An 18,856-nucleotide genomic window follows, 5' to 3' on the forward strand; every position below is an offset into this window, starting at 1 on the left:
AGAAAAACAAACCATTTAAAGTTTTGGGTGGCACCATAAAAATAGTCACTATTGGTGTGAAGGAAGAGATTTCAGTCACTATCAAGATAAAACCAAAAAAAGAAACACTTAAAACTTGTTTTATTAAGTGTAAAACTGAAGAAGCATGCTACTCCTTATGAAAGAAAAAACGCAGGGGGCTTTAACCAACCAGGCACCAATCCATGAATGGTTCATTGAATGTTAGTTACCAACACATATCCATCCATGACTTCATCTGTTGCTTAACTTGCCCCATCTTCATCATCAAATTCAACATCATCAGCATCATGAATCTGTAGGTCATCTACACGAGCACCATTAGCACCATTGGAATCTGCCTCATCATCTTCTATTGGAACAAACAAGCATAAGTCATCTAACTCTGACTCTTCATTGTTGGATGAGCTTTCATTACTCTCTGTAATCCATTCATCATCGGAAGAAAGATCGTCTATGCTATATTCAATAGCTTTTCCAGCTTGGTGCCTTTTGGCTAACTTTGAATCACTAGCAGTAAATCATTCAATGTCTGTTGCCTTAGACGATTTCTTCTCTTCATGTGTACCTGAACAAATAAAAACCAAATAAATAAATGGCTAAATAGATAGGTTTACAAGTGAAACTAACAAATTTTACCATTTCAAAGGCATTCCGGTTATCCGCACACCCTACCGAATTGGTTGTCAAACTCAGTATTCGTTTAGCATAATGTTGAAGCTTGGGATGTTCAGAACCACATGAATCCCACCAATCAGATGGATTTTTGGTTTTAATTGCAATCTTTGCTATTTCATTGCCAAAAAAGTTTCTTGCATGCTTGAAATCTTCGAGCATAAGATCAACCGTAGACCAGTCTTGCTTTGCTATCATCTTGTATAAAGACTCGTACGAACCAAGTTTAACTTCAAAATCTTCTTCGAAACTAGGATCATAATGGAACTGAGGGTTAAGATAATAAGCTGTAGAATGCAAAGGCCTAAGAGTTTGTTCGTCCCATCTTTCATCTATGATGTCCCGTAGAGGCATATAACTAAAAAGAGAAAAAACACTATAATCAGAAGTAGTTCTCAGGGGAGCAAATCAAATTCATTTTAACAGTGAATTAGAGCACACTAAAAAAGTTTACGTTTCTTGACAGATTTAAAGGCATGCTATATCTTCTCTTTTACACACTTCATTTCCTCATAAAGGAAACCTATGACTGGTTTCTTGTCCAAACTCACCAAATGCAGCAGCTTGATCAGAGGACTAGCACCAATCAAGCAAACCACAATACTTTTCCAAAACTTATCATCCATAACAACACCTTGAACAAGTTTTCCACCTGTTGTTCCAGCAAAACAACTGGATTTCCATTGTTTGGATGTAAACATCTTCTCCAATGCCCCCTTGTTACCATAGAGACACTTCAAAGTTAGATAGCATGTGGCAAATTTAGTCACTCCAGGTCTAATCAAATCTTTACCCTTAGTACAATGATGCAACAAAGGAACCAGACAGCCTCTCTCTCTCTCTCTCTCTCTCTCTCTCTCTCTCTATATATATATATATATATATATATATATATTTAATTCTCCTCCCATTTGCAACTGTGTCTCTATGGATCTGCAACCTTTTCATAAAACCTCCAGCATCAAATTAATGTTATCTATCAATAGCAAGGTATCCAAAAAAAAAGTCTCCTCCTTTTCCTCACCAACATTTTCCCAGCAGCTTTATAGTTAGATTCATTCCTAGTAACAACTTGAACAACATTTTCTTCCCCAACTTCCTCCACAATGCCATCAAAACAGTTTTGCAGTTATCAGATGCATTAAGAGATTTAAGAAAACAGTACCTTTGGAGCTGTTGACAAAGAAATTGCAAATAGTGACCCCATAGCTATTAGTCCAATCACCAGTCAAGATAGAGCATCCTGTTTTCTTCCATTCAGCTTTACGCGCCTCTATTGATTCCTTGATCTCAGCCACTTGTTGTTTCAAATATTTCCCTCTAAGTAGAGGGTGGCTTGAACCCAGCGCCTGGCATATGGTTGAACATTTTCTGAAAAGCTTCCCCTTTTGCAGCCTTCAAGGGAATGACATTGATGTAGAAAAACCTAGCAATTTGCCTGCAGGCTTCCTCTCTCATATCCACGTTGCTGCTGGATTCAATGCTTTTAGTTGGCTCTTAAATTAGGTCGCTCCATTTACCAATTGAAATCACAATTTGAATGTTTGATGCTGAATCGTAAGATTCTACTAGTTCAATCGTAAGGATCGTACGACTCTACGAGTTAATTCGTTAGAATCGTACGATTCTACGGTCCGAGTTTGCGATTTTGACAACATTATTTGAAGAGGTTTTTGCAGATTCTTTCTGGTGATGGTTGCAATGATGTTCAGGCAATCCATGAAGCAGAAATTGTTCTGTTCAGTCCAATTTTTTCATGGATTTCTTGGTTTTCTGCAAATGCAATTCATAGACACTGAGAATTAATCTCTTCAGAGCTTAAAGTATATAACAACTCTGTATTCATTTATAGTATGATTTAATTATACATGTTAGCATAAGAAATGACAAAAACAAACTCTAGTACTTTTGAACCCAATATCTCTAAATACAACCTATATGAACCGGTAAAAATACTGGTTTAAGGTTTAATAATCAAACAAGTATTGATGAAACTATTTTTATTAATTAAAAATGCACAAACAATATTAAAAACATATGATATTATAATTTTATGATTATAAAAATTAAAATAAAACACAAATGTATACTTTCTCAATATTTAAAATATGTATAAAAGTTAAAATAAAAAATTTGTATATTATCTGATGGGGCTCTTAGGGGTTATTCAGGTCTTGCCGCTTGTGGAAATATTTTTTGTGGAAGTATTAGGAAGTTTATTGAAGCTTTCTTTGAGTTTTTTGACATTCAGACTGCTTTGGTTGCTGAATTTTATGGAGTTATATATGCTTTGGAGGAAGCTCAAAAGTTGGGTCTTACTAATGTCTAGTTCGAATGTGACCCTGTCTTGGTTTGTGCTGTGTTTACTACTAGGACAAATGTTCTTTGGATGCTTCGTAATCGATGATTGTCTTAGTTACTGTGGAAAAATCAAGTTTATGGTTACTCATTTTTCACGAAGGGAATGCGTGTACTGATAAGTTGGTTAATTTATGATTTATTCATAGAAAATCTTTTCATTGGTATAATAGACTTCCATCTAGTCTATTCTTAGAATTCTTTATTAATAGGTATAGTCTTCCTATGTATCGTTTTTGTTAACATATGAGTTTTGGTATAATCCCCCATATTTTTGTATTTTTTTAATAATACTTTTTCATGTGATGACAAATGATTGTTGTTACTTGAAGTGTTAGTCTAGATGTCAAGTAGCATAGTGATGCTGCCTAACATGAAAAAATTTTATATATTTTTTTTTTATATTATAAAGTTTCAATAATATATATATCAATATTTATTCCCCGCTATAGTGAGATGGTTTTAAGAAACATGGTATTATTTTCTTCAACTTTATGCTAAAGCAACAGTTGCAATCAGACTTAAACATATAAAATGTTGTAATAATAAAAACTAAACAATAATAATAAATTTTTTTAGTGGTAGAAGATATTCTCTCATGCTTAAAATGTAACACTAATTATTGTTTGAGAAAAAAATTATCCCTGTTCTTAACAAGACATTAGAGGGACACATACCTAATCACGACCTAACCTTGCTTTTAATTACTCCTTGTGGGCTCCACATTAGACTAACCTGTAATAAGCACTCAATAGAGACAAAAAGTTAGTACTCATTCAAGATATTTTCATTAATAAATTCAACTCACCCTCTCTTAATAAAGAAACTATTTATATATATATAAAATAAAATAACTATAAATTTATTATTTTAAGATTTTAGATTAAAAATAATGACATAATTTCTATATGAGTTTGTTAAAGATTCATTAATGTTTAATATTCCTTAAAAAACTTAACAAATGATAAAAAGAATCATCATTCAAATACTCGTGCTTAAATATATAGTCTTTTTTGTGTAAAATATAAAAAAAAAATCAATTAGCTCACTTATAAACTATGAAGCTCTTACACTCCTCTTAAACGGCGTATCACTGACCGATATTTGTATCGGACACCGACACTCATATGACACCTGTAAGATACATATTCATGAAGTGTCTAATTCAAAAAGTATTTGTTAGATTTTTGACAATTCTAATATGGTTTTAACACAATTTTTTTTTTAAAATACATTAATTTTCTAAAAAATCAAACTTTATTATATAAATTGTTAATATGATTATAAAAATAAAAAACAAATCATTGTGAACCAGTCATAAAAAACATCTTTTCTGCTCCAAAAATAATCTGGAATATACTTGTGCACATAATTTTTTATTGTCAAATGATATAATTTATAATTATATAATATATAGATCCGTACCCCCTATCCTAAATTTTAGAGATTGTACGTATTACCGTATCCGTGTCCGTAACGTATCAGTGTCCGTGACGTATCAGTGTCCGTGACGTATCAGTGTCCGTGACGTATCAGTGTCTCTGCCAGTATTTTTGCTACATACCTTATAAACCTTATAAATTAATTATTTTCTGGTAGAAATTCAAGATAATGGAGATAAACAATCAGAAGCTTCTATACATGTTTTTAATTATAATAATAAATTAAAATATGACATTTACTCTATTTCTTTCCCACTAAACAATTCTAATTTAACTTATCTTATTTTTTGACTTCCTTTATTTCCTAAAATGTGAGTTATAATTATAAAAAAAATTAGCTCCAAAAAAGAAAAAGAGGTTGAGAAAGTTGATTTTCAGTCACGGGTTTGCGATGTGCCTCGCAACCACGCCACAGTAGAGAGTATGTGGCACACCACACATTCCGAATATTCCACACCACCTGTTTGAATAATTCCCTTTCAAGCTTCCACACCACACCACGCCACACACACACCCTCATTGTTCACTTCAAATTTCATCACACATAAAACCAAACCTTCTCTCTCTTCTCTCTATTCGTCTGAATCAGAATCTTCCATTTCTTTTCATGGCTTATTGTTCACCTTTCTGCATATTTCTCTCATCCTCCTTCTCTCCCAATTCCGTTCCCTTCAATTCTCATTTCCATTCCATCACCTAACACTCTCCAACGCTCTCCTCTCCACCCAACACAACACCGTTGGAGCCGTTACCGTTATGGGAAAGCGTAAGAACTCATAACCATATCCTGTTATATCGCATTTTCTAGGGTTTATTCCTCATCTTAATTATCCGATCCATCGCGTATTAATTGAAACTGCTTAGTTTATTAACTCACTAATTAATATGAGAATGTTAAGTGCTGTTATTATGACTTCGCGGCGAATGAATGAAGTTGTTGGTTGTTTTTGTGGTGTGTTTTGGTTATGTATGAGTAGGTAATTCTCAACGTAAAAGTGCTGCAATGTTGGATAGCGACGATGATAGTAGTAGTGTGAGTTCGTCGTCAACTTCGCGAACTGATCACGTCTCCGTCTCAGGGAACGAAGAAGTGCTCGTCGATCAAGATGCTCTCCTCGATCAAGCTCTCGATTCCTTGGATGAGAAAAGGTGCTTGCATTAGTGTTTACCACTGCAATTTCCAAATCTAAAATTATAACAAGTTTTATTTTACGAGTAAACTCAACTAATGGAAAATCTTCATGGATATGACTTTTAAACTAGTTAGTTATCATTAAATTCAACGAACTTACTGCACAGGATGGTTTATGGTGTAAAAGATTTTTACACTATCAGTGCATGTATAAATTTTGTTCGCTTTTGGAAATAAAGGAGTTCCACGAGGGAGAGAGCATTGTCGGTGATCGTCGGGGCATTCAGTAGCAACTTGCAGCATCAGTTTGTGGATAAGAAGTAAGCAACTATCGAATTTTACATTATTCAACCGTCTGCTTCTTTCTTTTGTATCATTTATTTACCTGATTGCATTGCATGTGTTACAATTTGCCTAAGCAACATAAAGAAAATTGATACATGTGCTTTGTCCAACCTAGCCACATGTCTTGTATTGTAGTCTTCCCGTTTACTAGTAGCAAGCTCTTCTTTGGCCTTAAGAGGATAGCTTTTACTTTGAGTTAAACTATATTTTGATTGTGTGTCTAGAGATATGGTTAAATAGAGTATATAAGTAGCAAAAAATCTTACCTTATAAGCCAATTTTGTAAGGTTGAGTGAGTCGACATTTCCTTTCTAAGAGATTGCATAGAAATAATGAAGTCAACTTGGGGAAGTCAGGAAGCTCAATTTAGTTCTGAAGGCCGAAATTGATTTATCAGTGTTTTTTTAACGGGTGTGGTGTGGCTATTGTCCCTTTCAATTGGCTATTCACATCCCACACTGCTCACTTTTCATTAATAATTTATCATGTAGTTGACAGAATTTAAGAAATTGCCATGAAAAGTATGTAGTGTAGAGTATGAATGAGTAGGTTTTGGAGTTCCAATAGCCCCACCCCTGTTTACTTGCCGAAAATGAAATTGATTGAAAAAGTGCTAAAGTACACTCCTTGTATATTGAACAGAAACTGTTTCCTGTTTTGATGACCAAACGCTAAAAGATAAATAGTATCCTTTGCTGCTTAAATTTCCTTCTTTAGACTTTTATGTCTAGAAATTTCAATATTTCTGTCTTATCAAATTCACAACCAAGTTGTCAATTAATTTCAGTGTTTCAGTCTAGTAATGATGCTTAATGCCTTTGTGTTTTATGCTGTGTTCCTAAATCTTATCATTATTTCTAATATACTTACTTTGTCAACTGGCTGGTTTGTGTGCAAAACTATATTAACCTGAAAAAAAATGTTATATGTTTCCCATATATATCTTTTATCTTTCAATAGGATGGTTACTACTGGATAGTATCAATGTCAAAATGTATTTATGTTGATTACAGAGATGTTATATCTTGGCCTGGCCATTGGTTTATTTATCTCAATAATTATGATGTTTCTAACTTTGACGTCCTTTCCTCCATCAGATTTGCTACTTTATTGCATTCGTGTCTTGCTTCAATAAAAAAGGGATCCAAAAAGGCATCTGCAGAGGAGATTGCTTTGGCATCACATGCCATTGGTAAGATGTGGATCATTTTATGAATGTTTAATGTTGCATTCATATAATGATATAATTAAACATATATGTTGATTATTTTGTAGGTTTACTGTCCTTGACTATTGGATGTGGTGATAATCGTTCACGGGAAATATTTGAGGAAACAGCTCGTCCTCTTGATGAATTTCTCACATCTAAATCAAATTTGACAAAAATTCCTTCAGTAAGTATTAGCAAGATATAGATTGTTTTGTTGTTATCCTAGCTTTTGTTCTCTGTTGTAAATTGGGGCCATGAAGACCAAGCCCATTAGGCTTTCAGAAGTCAGTTTTCGTTGTGTTTCTGTTTCTAATCAGTTGTAACTAATCATTACAGTTTCAATTGATTCTAGAAGTATATATAAACTCTGGACAAGCTCTCAGTGGTTAGATATCAAAATACCAAAGATTTCACAATACTCTCAACTTTCTCTCACTTTCTCATGTTTTACTTTCTCATGAATTTTAACAGTAAGTAGGAGTTTGGATATTTTGGAAAGTCTTCTGTACTCAAAATTTGCCTTATGGTTCATTAGAGACTCTGATTCTGAATCTTCTCTCTTCAATGCCATTTATTTTTATAGTTGCTGGAATGCTTGGCTATAATCACTTTTGTTGGTGGGAATGAAGAGGATACAGAGAGATCAATGGACATACTGTGGCGAGTGATTCATCCCAGATTAGGTTCCAATGTAGGCATTTATTTCAATTATACTTGTTAGTTTTATTTCTATTATGCTTATCAATCCAAAGTGTTATGCGTTCTCTACTACTAATTGTTTTACTTTCAAGTATTATTTAACTTTTCTACCTTAAATTTACTGTCTTAGCTATTTTGTTGTTTAGGTAGTCGCAGTCAAACCTTCTGCTCCATTAATAACTGCTGTGGTATCTGCTTGGTCCTTTCTCCTATCTACAATGAGCGAGTTGAAGCTAAATTCTAAAAATTGGCAAAAGTAAGCTGTCCTGTTTCTATGTATCCATTTTCATTTAATCCTGCACTAGCTTTTGGTATTGCAAAAAGTGCATAACTTGCACTTTTACTTGGCTTAGTTATCTAAGTTCTACAGATGACCAGGGACTGCAGTTAGTTGGATTTTCCCTCATAAAAACCAACCCTGAGTGCATTTCAGATCTGCATTCTAGACTTCTGAATAATATCACCTAGTTCTTGACTCATTTCTTCGTTGCTATTGGGAAAAGAACTAAGAGCCTCTGTGTGCATTCATTTTTATAGTTGACATGCAGTTTGGCAATCTAAATTTTTTTGGACCTGTTTGTTATAAAAGCAGGTGTACTAGGATTTGATTACCAAAAGGTTGACTGAAAGTTTAAGTGGGGACAGGGAGGATGAAATTGTGTTATGAAGGATTATGCATGCCTATAATTTTTCTCCCATGGAACTTGGAGTAACATAGGTACTGAGGGCAGGGAAAATGTTAAAAGAATTATTAAATTAAAGATATATTAAGGATCAGTTTAGATGATGTAATTCAAACGACTGGTTAGAGTTTTAATACTTTTTTCAATGTTATCCATATGGGATATGGTTCTAAATTATGAATTCTATCTTTGGGTTGTGTACATCTTAGAATTAAAATTCTAAGTTTCACAGTGTAAAAGTTTTTCCGTCCAATGTATGGCCATATATGGTGCAGTTATTGACTTCTACAATAATTATTTTAAAAGTCAGGTGTGGGATGCATTCAGTTTCTTGTTTTTTGGGTTGAGCACAATTTTAATTTCATAGTCTGTGTAGTATTCACAATTTCTTAGGGTGGTGAGTAAGTGCATGGATTAGAGTTTGCCAAAACTGATTTTGGATAAACTTTATTTTAGAAATTTGATTCTGATGAGAAGTGTGGTTGAGGGAATTGATTTTTGTTTGGAAATATTGAGGTGAAACGTGATTATAATACATCAAATGTTGTGTTGATCAAAATCACTTTTTGTTGTAATGATTAATATGGGCACAGAAATATTGTTAAAGTAAGGACATAATATTTAAGCATGATGATATTTTTATCAATACATGTTGAACAGGATTTTCCTTTTCCACAAAAATGTTGCTTTTGTCGTGGTGCAACAAAACCATGGTTTTGATCTATAATCAATTTTGTTCAAAGATTGCTTATAATATTCAGAACCTTTTATGTGATTCTCCGTTATTAAAACACGTAGCCAAAATTGCAATAAGAATTGAAAAGGGCCCCAGTCATCATTTTGTATCTCTAGGAATTGTCACGAGTTATGATTCTAATTCTTAAAGGACTCCCTTAACATAATTAAAATTAAGATTCAAATTCAATTCCAAGCTCAAATTCCTAACTCCTAATTTAATTAAATTGAATCTTGACTATGTTTTATGCTTGTTTATTGTCTGGGATCCAAATAATTGATTTTGTTGTTAATGCAGTTCAATATCTTATTTATCAAGTCTTCTAGACAAGGAAGACCGGCCTGTGCGTATTGCTGCTGGTGAAGCACTGGCTGTAATTTTTGAGAATGGAATTATAGAGAAATTTTCTACTGATTCTAAGGGTGCAAGTGAAATGATTCGAGAAGGGATTAACCTGCAGGAAAGTTACACCCATTTACAAGGATTGAAAGGGAAGGTCATCAATCAAGTGAAAAACCTTTCTGTTGAGGCTGGTGGAAAAGGTTCTGCTAAGAAAGATCTTAATAATCAGAGGAACTTGTTCCGAGATATTGTGGAATTTTTTGAGGTACTTGAGTTGCCTTTCTGATTAATTGTAATTTATATTCTAAGTCTTGTGACCTAAAGATCATTGGTTCAAATCCTGTAAACAGCCTCTCCAGTTGTAGGGTTATTGCATGTGGAACACATGCTTCTTTACTGACTTTAATACCTTGTGTTACCAGTATGGTTACTCTCCTGAAATTTCTGTGAAAATTGGTGGTGATTCACTGCAGACATCTTCATGGTCCCAGATGATACAGGTTTTTATATATTTTTTCATTAATCTATTTTTCTGACAAAAGGTTCCCTTTCTGTGTTAAATTTTAACATACATCTTTTGCAGTTGAACTTTCTCAAGCACTTTTTAGGGGGAGGATTCATCAAGCATATGCAGGTTGGCTTTCTCTTGTCACTTTTGAACAATAACATGTTAGTTTTGCTGAAAAAACTTATTTATTTCGGTGGTTACATTGTTTCCCTTTCTCCCTTGGCAAATTAGGAAAATGTGTTCCTTCAAGATGTATTTAATTTCACACCAAAGAGAAGATATCTTAATAACAATGAACATCGGATGTCTAGCGGTGAAAAGGTTGGCTTCTATTACTGATTTTGCTTAACTGTGATGTGTTTTTGTTACTGAAGGTCGTCTTATCTGTTTGCTACTCTCACATGTTATATACTTATTTTTTTCCTGTTTCTTGTCATTGTGTACTTATCTGCATTATTGACCCTCTTGCAGAGAATGTTCAAGTCTCCGAATTCAGTTCAGAACAAGACTAGGACACAATTACTTAATAAGCAACGGTTGTTATCTGAGGTTGGTATTCTTGCCATGTAACGATCTTAAGAGCATTCGTGTTTGATACAAACTAGTTTTCTCTATCTATTTCTCTATACTGTTTATTACACAAGGAACCAAATTTTCTGGCCATAATCATGCTTTGCCATTTACGTAATCATCTTAATATTCACACCGTGCTGAATTTTGTTCCCTTTATTTCCTCTTCTGATAAACTACAGGGCCGAAACTTGGGTCACTACGCAACCAGTATGGTTGACGACGAGGCGTTTTGAGCTGGATATGTAATTATTAGCAGGGATTGTGTTCATTTCATGATTCGATCATTAATTTTATACTTTATTATTTTCTTCACTCCAGCCCTTTTGAATTAATGGCTAGGAAAATTATTTCTGCACACTATGCCAGTTTCACATGACATATATATGCCAAAATAACATCGTATGCATGTTCTTAATTAAACACTCAAATTTTACATTGTAACGAACTTGTTAACTGTTTATCCCAAAAAGAACTGATCTGGTTAGCTTGCTTATTATTATTCTAATGCAATAAAATAAGTGTTCCTAGGTTTCCCCTTTATTTTAGTTTCAATTGGAAGACGGCAGAGTTTATCTTCAAATAGATTTAAATACTTAAAAATGGCGAGTTAAAGCAAATTAATACAATAGTGATATTAAAGATAAACCCATCCAATATTAATAATGCCAGTATAAATATATTGTTTATAATTTTTGTTTAATTTTAATAGTTTTGTTTAATGAAAAAGAAAGAGTTAAAAAGAAGTTTCACTCCTGTAAGTAAATTTATGGGCTTGAGTTGTTAATCCAAACTCTAGTTTGTGAGAAAATTTGGAAAATGCGTTGAAGCTGTAAAGTATGAAGGGTGAGAGAGAAGGAAGGTGACATAACAGAAGCATGTGTTGTGTGTGAGTATGAGAAAGAGAGAAGGAAGGTGACATAACAGAAGCATGTGTTGTGTGTGAGTATGAGAAAGTGGCTGGTTGCTGAAGGAATCTCGGCTGCAGAAACGACAAAACTAAAGCTAAAGCAAAAGAAATGCTTTATTATTATTATTTTAAATATTAATAATACACTTTTAACACTTTTTTTATAATATTAATAATACACTTTTAACACTTTTTTTATAATTATATTTTATTAAAACTCACAGTTTATATAATCAATCTCTTTTACATTGATTCTCTTGGTAGATTCCCGCAAAATGAGGTCCATGTGAATGGGTTCCTTTTGAAGGATTTGTCCATGTGCCTCCCTTTGAATCTCCTGCCAACCATCATTGCTTATCTAACTTTTGAAAATTCTAATTCACTCTCTATAAAATATTAAAAACATCACCACTTATCATCATCTTCTCAACCATTTTTCAACAAAATTCAGCCCAAAATTTATTTAAATTTTGTATCCAGTTCTTTAACTTTCTAGAAGATAACTAATTTGTCAAATTGCCTTTTGAATTCTATTTGTTAAAATGATGTTTTTAATCTTCATCTCATCATTTGGAATGGTTAGGGCCATTTAGGATAATTTTTAATTGCAAGTTTGACTTTAAAAAAATAACAACCATTTCTTTCAAAGTTAAATAACAACTAATTTTAAGGTTTTTCTTCTATTTTTTTAGTTTTAAAATAGGTTACGCACTTTAAAAATAAATTTAAATTCAAAAAACTTATGAAGTTATTAATAATCATAATTACTAAAGAAAACAATTTAGATATAACTTTTAAAAGTTTTTTATACTATCATCTAAGATTTAAGGCATATGATATAATAGTTTTTTTTTATCGATTGACAATGTATATTTTTAATAATAATAATAATAATAATAATTCATAAAAAAAAACTCAATTATTGCATGATAATTTTCCTAGACAGTGCTCACACCATATATTCCCTTTAATCATAAGATGGAATTCAATATAAAATTACGCAACTTTTTTAACTGATTCAAAGTTTGCAGGTCATGCATGCATGCACACATAATTTATCAGATCTTAGTTTGTTATAATTTTAAAGACGTATACTTTATTATATTATATTATATATATAGTTTGTTTATAAATAAAAATCATATTAACATCTCTAAAATTAAAAGTTTAAGAGTGATTAAAATTCTTTTTACACATACACATGTTAATAAATTACAGTTAAAAAATAACCAAAACTGACAGTCAAACAGTCAATAATTAGAGATACAATTTCTTATAACAAATGAATGGTAGTATTAAAAATAGTAATTTAGAAATACTTTTTTTAAGAAATTTTTATTTTTCAGAAATTAACTAAGTGTGATTAAACTGTAACATCACACTCTCGGATATAGGATACGAAAGTCATCAAATATTAATTTGTATCATAGCACGATAATTAAGAGAGGTGTGTCCTAATTTATCCGCTAATCTCGTTAATTTCAAAAAGTGACATTCAATTCTCAGCAAAAACAAAGTTTTTTTTTGGTAAAAGTACAATAATTATTTGTGGATATATAAAAAGTTATGCATAGTGGATAATCATTCATTTAAAAATTGTCATGCTAAATTTGTTAAGTTTTATAATAATAATTATTTTGATAAAAGACATAATAACTATTATTTGTGATTTATGATGGAATGAACATGAAACTTGTTTACACTTGAATGTATAATCACTAAACTCTTAATTTAAATATTTAATTTAACTATTTATATATATAAAATATCAAATTACTCTTCATCCATCCTTGTCTCATATTTTTTTAATCTAATAATTGTAAAAATACTTTTATCACATTAAAAAAAGGATATTAAAAAAAAACTTAATCATCCTCTTATTTATATATTCATATATAAAAGCTTAAACCATTTTTTGTTTTTTACCATTACATTAAACTTACACTTCTCTCCTTCTAAATTTTTCTTTTACAAGATATTAAATAAACGAGTTTAATGGTTACGTGTAACAAATTCTCCATTCATCATAATCTTGTTAAATTGGTTTCTTTATTTATAAAATGTTTTGGATTTGATCACTGTTAACATCACTCTTATATATTCTTAATTTAATCTATATATTGTTTTGATCTAGGGAGGGACCAAACTATGAGTGTACCAACATGTACAGTAACAAAATTAACACACATATATATATATATAAATTACAAAATATGATATTTTATTGGTCTGATAGAGACTTAGAAGAAAAATATAATTTAAAAAAAAACTTTAAGTATAACGAAAACTTTATAAAATAAAAATTAGTAAAATAAGATTTTTCAGGTATTATCTATATTATAAATTATTCTCATGTTTAATCAAATAAAAAATTGTATTAATACTGTGTGCTTTCATTATTTGAAAGTAAAGTTTGTAACATGAAGCATAGGAAAATCATTATATATGTTTTGGTTACAGTAACTGACAAAAAGGTTGGAAAGTAAACAACATTTATGTCCACACCAATGTATGGGGACATGTTGATGAGGTTCCTTTTGCTCTGCTGCCTCTGGGTGGTGGCAACCAACGACAACACCCTTTGCTTTTCCTTTAATTTCACTTTCTTCCCTTAATTCTTGCTCCATCTCTTAAGCTACTTCTGCCAGTATCTCCATCAAGTGTGGTATGGAGTGTGAACACATTCACCAACATTGTTGAAACTTCAAACCAACTCAAACAATCTACCAACAACTTTTCAATGATCTTATTACTATTACCAAACATTCTCAACACTCCGAGAGAGAGAGATTTTTAAAATAAAATAACTATAAAGAGTCAGATATGTGAATCTGTACTGTACATTTCTATAAGCTTAGAATTGGTTCTTGGTTGAGTTGCTCTTCATTTAGGCCAAAAGGTTTTGAATTTTTAAAAGGGTGAGTGTTTTTAACCAATGAGGACCAATTTCAAATAATCCAAACATAGAAACAGAAAGTTCGACAGAAGGGTAGCTTTCATGGCGTCAAACACTGATAAGGTTCAGGTTTTTGGAATCTGAGCTGTGGTTGGTAAGTCCTAGGCACTGTTCTTACTATTCTTGTTTCTCTGTCTCTTTTCTCAGCTCTAACATGTCCACCCGTGTTCATCTAGAAAACTTTTCCTTCTTTTCTCTTTCATATGACATCCATCATTGCCTTTGAATTTGAAAAATCTGTCATCATCTCTCTCTATATTTTTTCTACTTTCTCTTTTTTGTGTTCCCACAAGTTACGTGGTTTGGTTTTAAGTTGCATGAACGTGTTTTTCATGACACCAGTGGTGAAATTCCAAATTCAAGGTAAAAGCGTACTTTGTGGCATTCTTCATCTTGGTAATAAAGTTAAGATCATTGCTGTTTTAGCTCTACAGGAATAAACAGTCTTAGTAGCAACGATAGTTCACTCCAACCATTTCAACTGTGTCAATCAATTTACAAATTGTAATCAGTTGCTGAATTTTATCAGAACCGTTTTTGTTGAAGGTCTTCAACCCCTGTGAAAGTGTGTGCTGAGAAGTGATTTGTGGTGAGTTCACTTTGAAATCCACACCTTTTGGAAGATGTTGTGTGCTTGTTCCGGAGAGCAATTCAAATTTGAAGAGGCACCACAGTCACCTGAGTCCTTGGCAACAAGGGATTTCTCTGCAAGTGGTCTTTCTTCAAGGACTGGGGATTGGGAATCCAAATTTGATGAGACGCAAGTCGATGAAGTTGAATCTACTTTAAAAGAAACTCTCTCATTAAACTATGAGGTATGATTCAGTGTTTCTTTCTTTGTGAAATTATTTTGCAAAATAGCATATTAATTGTGAAAATATTTTCTGCTAACATAAGACTACTGTTTGATTTTAACTTTCTCCTTTCTGGTGAATTTAAGGAAGCTCGGGCTTTGCTGGGGAGGCTTGAATTCCAAAGAGGGAACTTTGATGCTGCCCTTCTAGTTTTTGAAGGTATAGACATAAGGGCTTTGGCCCCAAGGATGATCAGGGCTATAGCTGAAAGAACCAAGCAAAGAAAACCACGGTCAAAGGTGGATAATGTGCTTCCTAATGTAATGTCAATGCATTCAGTAAGCCTGCTTCTAGAGGCAATTTTGCTTAAATCCAAATCCTTAGAAGAACTTGGAAGATACACCGGTATCACCACCTTCATATCTCTTTCAGATATCTTGCATATTCTTGTGTTTTGTTTGATTTAGCAAGCTCCTGCGAAGAGCACCCATTTTTACTTGTAGGATATTGTAAGTTTGGCTCTTATATGGCCAATCTTCATAAAGTTGTGTTTTTATTTTGGTCTGAGTATCCAACTTCACACGAGTGGTTTGTCAGTGAAGGGTGCCGATTCTAATTACTTTTGCTTTCTTATTTACCAGAGGCTGCAAAAGAGTGCAGAATTATTGTAGATACAGTTGAATCTGCTCTCCCTAAAGGAATGCCTGAGGGTATTGGTGAAGATTGTAAGTTGCAAGAAATGTTCTACAAAGCATTGGAGTTGCTTCCAAATCTATGGATCAAGGCAGGTTTTCTAGATGAAGCTGTCACTGCTTACCGGCGGGCTCTAATCAAGCCGTGGAATTTGGAGCCGTGGAGATTGGCCAGTGTACAAAAAGATTTGGCTACCACACTACTCTATGGTGGTGTTGAAGTAAACCTACCCTCTCAGTTGCAAGTGAATGGTCTAACTACACCTATGAGTGGCACTGAAGAAGCCATACTTTTGCTGTTAATACTCTCAGGAAAGATGGCACTTCAGGAAATAGACTGGGACCCTGAAATAATGGATCATCTTACATTTTCACTTTCAATAACTGGAATGTTTGAATCATTGGCAGATAACTTAGAGAAGATCCTTCCAGGTCTTTATGATAGGGCAGAGAGGTGGTATTTTCTTGCTCTTTGTTACAGTGCAGCGAGACAGAATGAAGTAGCCTTGAACCTTTTGAGGAAAGCTTGTGGCAGTTCTGAAGCCAAGCACAGACCCTATTTTCCTTCATTTTTGTTTGGTGCAAAGCTGTGTTCTCTATGTCCAAACCATGCTCATGAAGGCATTAAGTTTTCACAGGAAGTTATTGATCTAGCCAAGCATCAAAATGAGCATTTTCTGGGTGAGGGCCAAAAATTTCTGGGCACTTGCCAAGGGGCTGCTGCTAGAATATCTGTACTAGATTCTGAAAGAATTATATTTCAAAGACAGTCTTTGTCCTTTCTAAACGATGCTGTTGCTCTAAATGGAAATAATGATCCAGAAGTGATATTCAGCCTTGGATTGGAAACTGCAATCCAAAGAAATCTAAATGCAGCATATGACAATCTAATGATATACTCTGACATGATGGCTGGCAGCTCAAAAAGAGGTTGGCAGTTGTTAGCACTCATAGTATCAGCACAGCAGCGGTTTAAGGATGCGGAAACTATAGTTGATTTTGCTTTAGATGAGGCTTGTAGTATAGACCAGTTAGAACTACTGAGACTGAAAGCTATACTTCAAATTACTCAGCAGCAACCCAAGCAAGCAATAGAGACCTACAGAATCTTGCTAGCAGTAATTGAATCACAAAAGGACCATTGGCTTCAGGCTAAGGCATTCAGGCATGAGGTGTGTAGTATTGTTTAAGGGAACAACAGTATGACATCCATTGTATAGGCTTGTATTAGAATTAACTAAAGACGTGCTCTTGACTGTTGGAAGTTGCTCAGATATAAGATTTTATATTGAGACTAGTTAATTATATTAAAAGCATTAACCAACAGTTCCTTACCTAATTATATGCTAGAATTTTTCATTTTTTGTGGTCCAATACACAATGCTAACAGTAAAATATTATTTATGACCAGGGACAGTTTTGATTAATATTTATAGTAAAATATTATTAATGCTGGTGTAGGTATTGCAGTAGTCTCCTGAATGCTTGAGAAGTTTCCCTCCTTGACTTTTCATCTGTTTGCAGGCATTAACACAACAGAAGTTGGAAATGGAAGCCTGGCAAGATTTGGCTACCATTTATGTAGATCTTTGCTCCTTTCTAGATGCAAAAGTTTGTGTTGACAAGGCCCAGTTGATAGATTTTTTTTCTCCTAGAAGTTGGCATATTACTGGTATGGAACTTGACAACTGAGTGTTCATGTTTCATTATTGAACTGCAGTACATTTTGTATTTACAACTCCATGCATTAACCAATAGCCAATCTGAAATTAGCTGCATGTGACAATGACAGGGTTGTTGTTTGAATCTCGAACAATGCATAAGGAGGCCTTAGCTTCCTTCTCAGTCTCATTGTCAATAGAACCGGATTACATTCCCAGTATCATTTCAGCTGCAAAATTGTTGCTTAAACTTGGCATGCAACCACTCCCAATCGCAAGAAGCTTTTTAATGAATGCTTTGAGATTAGATCCTACAAACCATGATGCATGGTTTAACCTTGGTCTAGTTTCAAAAATGGAAGGTTCATTACAACAAGCAGCAGATTGCTTTCAAGCCGCATATGAGCTCAAGCTTTCAGCTCCAGTGCAAAAATTTGAGTGACTGAGACCTTGAAAGAAGAATTGTGCACTTTTTGTGGTTGAGAAAAAAGTGAGCTAAACAAGAGCATTATGCAAGAGCCATGAGCAACAACTAATGGGAGAGAAATATACCCTTGGTTAAATATTTGTGAAGAAACCTATAGCTAAATATAGCTACTTATTTATTATCTATTTCGTTATGCTCCAAAGCGATGTCCTTCACATTTGACGAGATGAGTTGAAGGACAGAAGTTTGGTTCCCTAGTGGTAAAGAATTTATAACAAATTTCAAGCAGAATGTACAATATTTGTTCGAGGAGAGGGTAATCCCTGCATGTGAAGTTCACACACGTATAATTTGACTGCTGATTGACCTCTTAAGTTTTAGTTGATAGTTATAAGTCTCCATTTTTGTATAATACATTCTCACTTCTGAAAAACAATACCCACTATTTATAGTTTATATGATAAGAATTGATTGGATTAAGTAACATTTTTCTACTATTATTTTATATTTCATTACTTTGTTATGTTAGACACATTTAGTGCTTGACTTGGAAAAATAAAATCTTATAAATAATTGCTTACTTTTCAAAAACACTTTCAGTTAACTGACAAGTATAGAAGTTTTTTTTCCTAACTGGTATAAAAAAAATACACTTAGCTTGTTAACATTAGTAGTTGTAACCAAAGATAGATAGTAGA

General features: G+C 33.1%; 2 protein-coding genes and 1 pseudogene across 8 annotated transcripts; 2 read left to right on the plus strand and 1 right to left on the minus strand.

Annotated features, from left to right (window-relative positions):
* Positions 1–89: 89 nt before the first annotated feature.
* Positions 90–2,414, minus strand: LOC137816555 (uncharacterized; annotated as a pseudogene). The gene is made up of 5 exons (XR_016520990.1): positions 2,294–2,414; positions 1,579–2,189; positions 1,135–1,529; positions 658–1,051; positions 90–586 (listed from the first exon to the last, which is right to left on the minus strand). The product of XR_016520990.1 is annotated as an uncharacterized LOC137816555 (transcript).
* Positions 2,415–4,846: 2,432 nt separating this feature from the next.
* Positions 4,847–11,141, plus strand: LOC137816556 (uncharacterized). Its single transcript, XM_068619739.2, has 13 exons — positions 4,847–5,259; positions 5,471–5,642; positions 5,865–5,945; positions 7,068–7,162; positions 7,246–7,364; positions 7,764–7,871; positions 8,026–8,135; positions 9,596–9,905; positions 10,063–10,140; positions 10,224–10,274; positions 10,380–10,469; positions 10,620–10,697; positions 10,901–11,141. Exons 1-13 carry the CDS (start codon positions 5,250–5,252, stop codon positions 10,952–10,954), a joined length of 1,356 nt encoding a protein of 451 aa, XP_068475840.1. The 5' UTR covers positions 4,847–5,249; the 3' UTR covers positions 10,955–11,141.
* A 2,957-nt stretch (positions 11,142–14,098) lies between these two features.
* LOC137816557 (protein NPGR1) lies at positions 14,099–18,642 on the plus strand. Of its 6 annotated transcripts, none has more exons than XM_068619740.1 (6): positions 14,099–14,678; positions 15,131–15,399; positions 15,525–15,783; positions 16,020–17,242; positions 17,595–17,742; positions 17,863–18,642. In XM_068619740.1, exons 2-6 carry the CDS (start codon positions 15,208–15,210, stop codon positions 18,171–18,173), a joined length of 2,133 nt encoding a protein of 710 aa, XP_068475841.1. In that variant the 5' UTR covers positions 14,099–14,678; positions 15,131–15,207; the 3' UTR covers positions 18,174–18,642. The 6 variants fall into 6 exon arrangements, with proteins under 6 accessions (XP_068475841.1, XP_068475845.1, XP_068475842.1 ...); XM_068619744.1 differs by having other exon boundaries at positions 14,181–14,678; positions 15,529–15,783; XM_068619741.1 differs by having other exon boundaries at positions 14,296–14,678; positions 15,114–15,399.
* The last annotated feature ends 214 nt before the right edge of the window (positions 18,643–18,856 follow it).

The sequence above is a fragment of the Phaseolus vulgaris genome, chromosome 1 (assembly GCF_051622355.1).
Source record: "Phaseolus vulgaris cultivar YP4 chromosome 1, ASM5162235v1, whole genome shotgun sequence".
Lineage (NCBI taxonomy): Eukaryota > Viridiplantae > Streptophyta > Magnoliopsida > Fabales > Fabaceae > Phaseolus > Phaseolus vulgaris.

Bases quoted from the DNA above. Each gene is read 5' to 3' on its own strand.
- LOC137816556 (XM_068619739.2), top strand. The intron at 5,946-7,067 runs GTAAGCAACTAT...TTCCTCCATCAG, and splicing joins CATCAGTTTGTGGATAAGAA to ATTTGCTACTTTATTGCATT. The intron at 8,136-9,595 runs GTAAGCTGTCCT...TTGTTAATGCAG, and splicing joins AATTCTAAAAATTGGCAAAA to TTCAATATCTTATTTATCAA.
- LOC137816557 (XM_068619740.1), top strand. From the start codon at position 15,208: ATGTTGTGTGCTTGTTCCGGAGAGCAATTCAAATTTGAAGAGGCACCA. The intron at 15,400-15,524 runs GTATGATTCAGT...GGTGAATTTAAG, and splicing joins CTCTCTCATTAAACTATGAG to GAAGCTCGGGCTTTGCTGGG. The intron at 15,784-16,019 runs GTATCACCACCT...CTTATTTACCAG, and splicing joins AGAACTTGGAAGATACACCG to AGGCTGCAAAAGAGTGCAGA.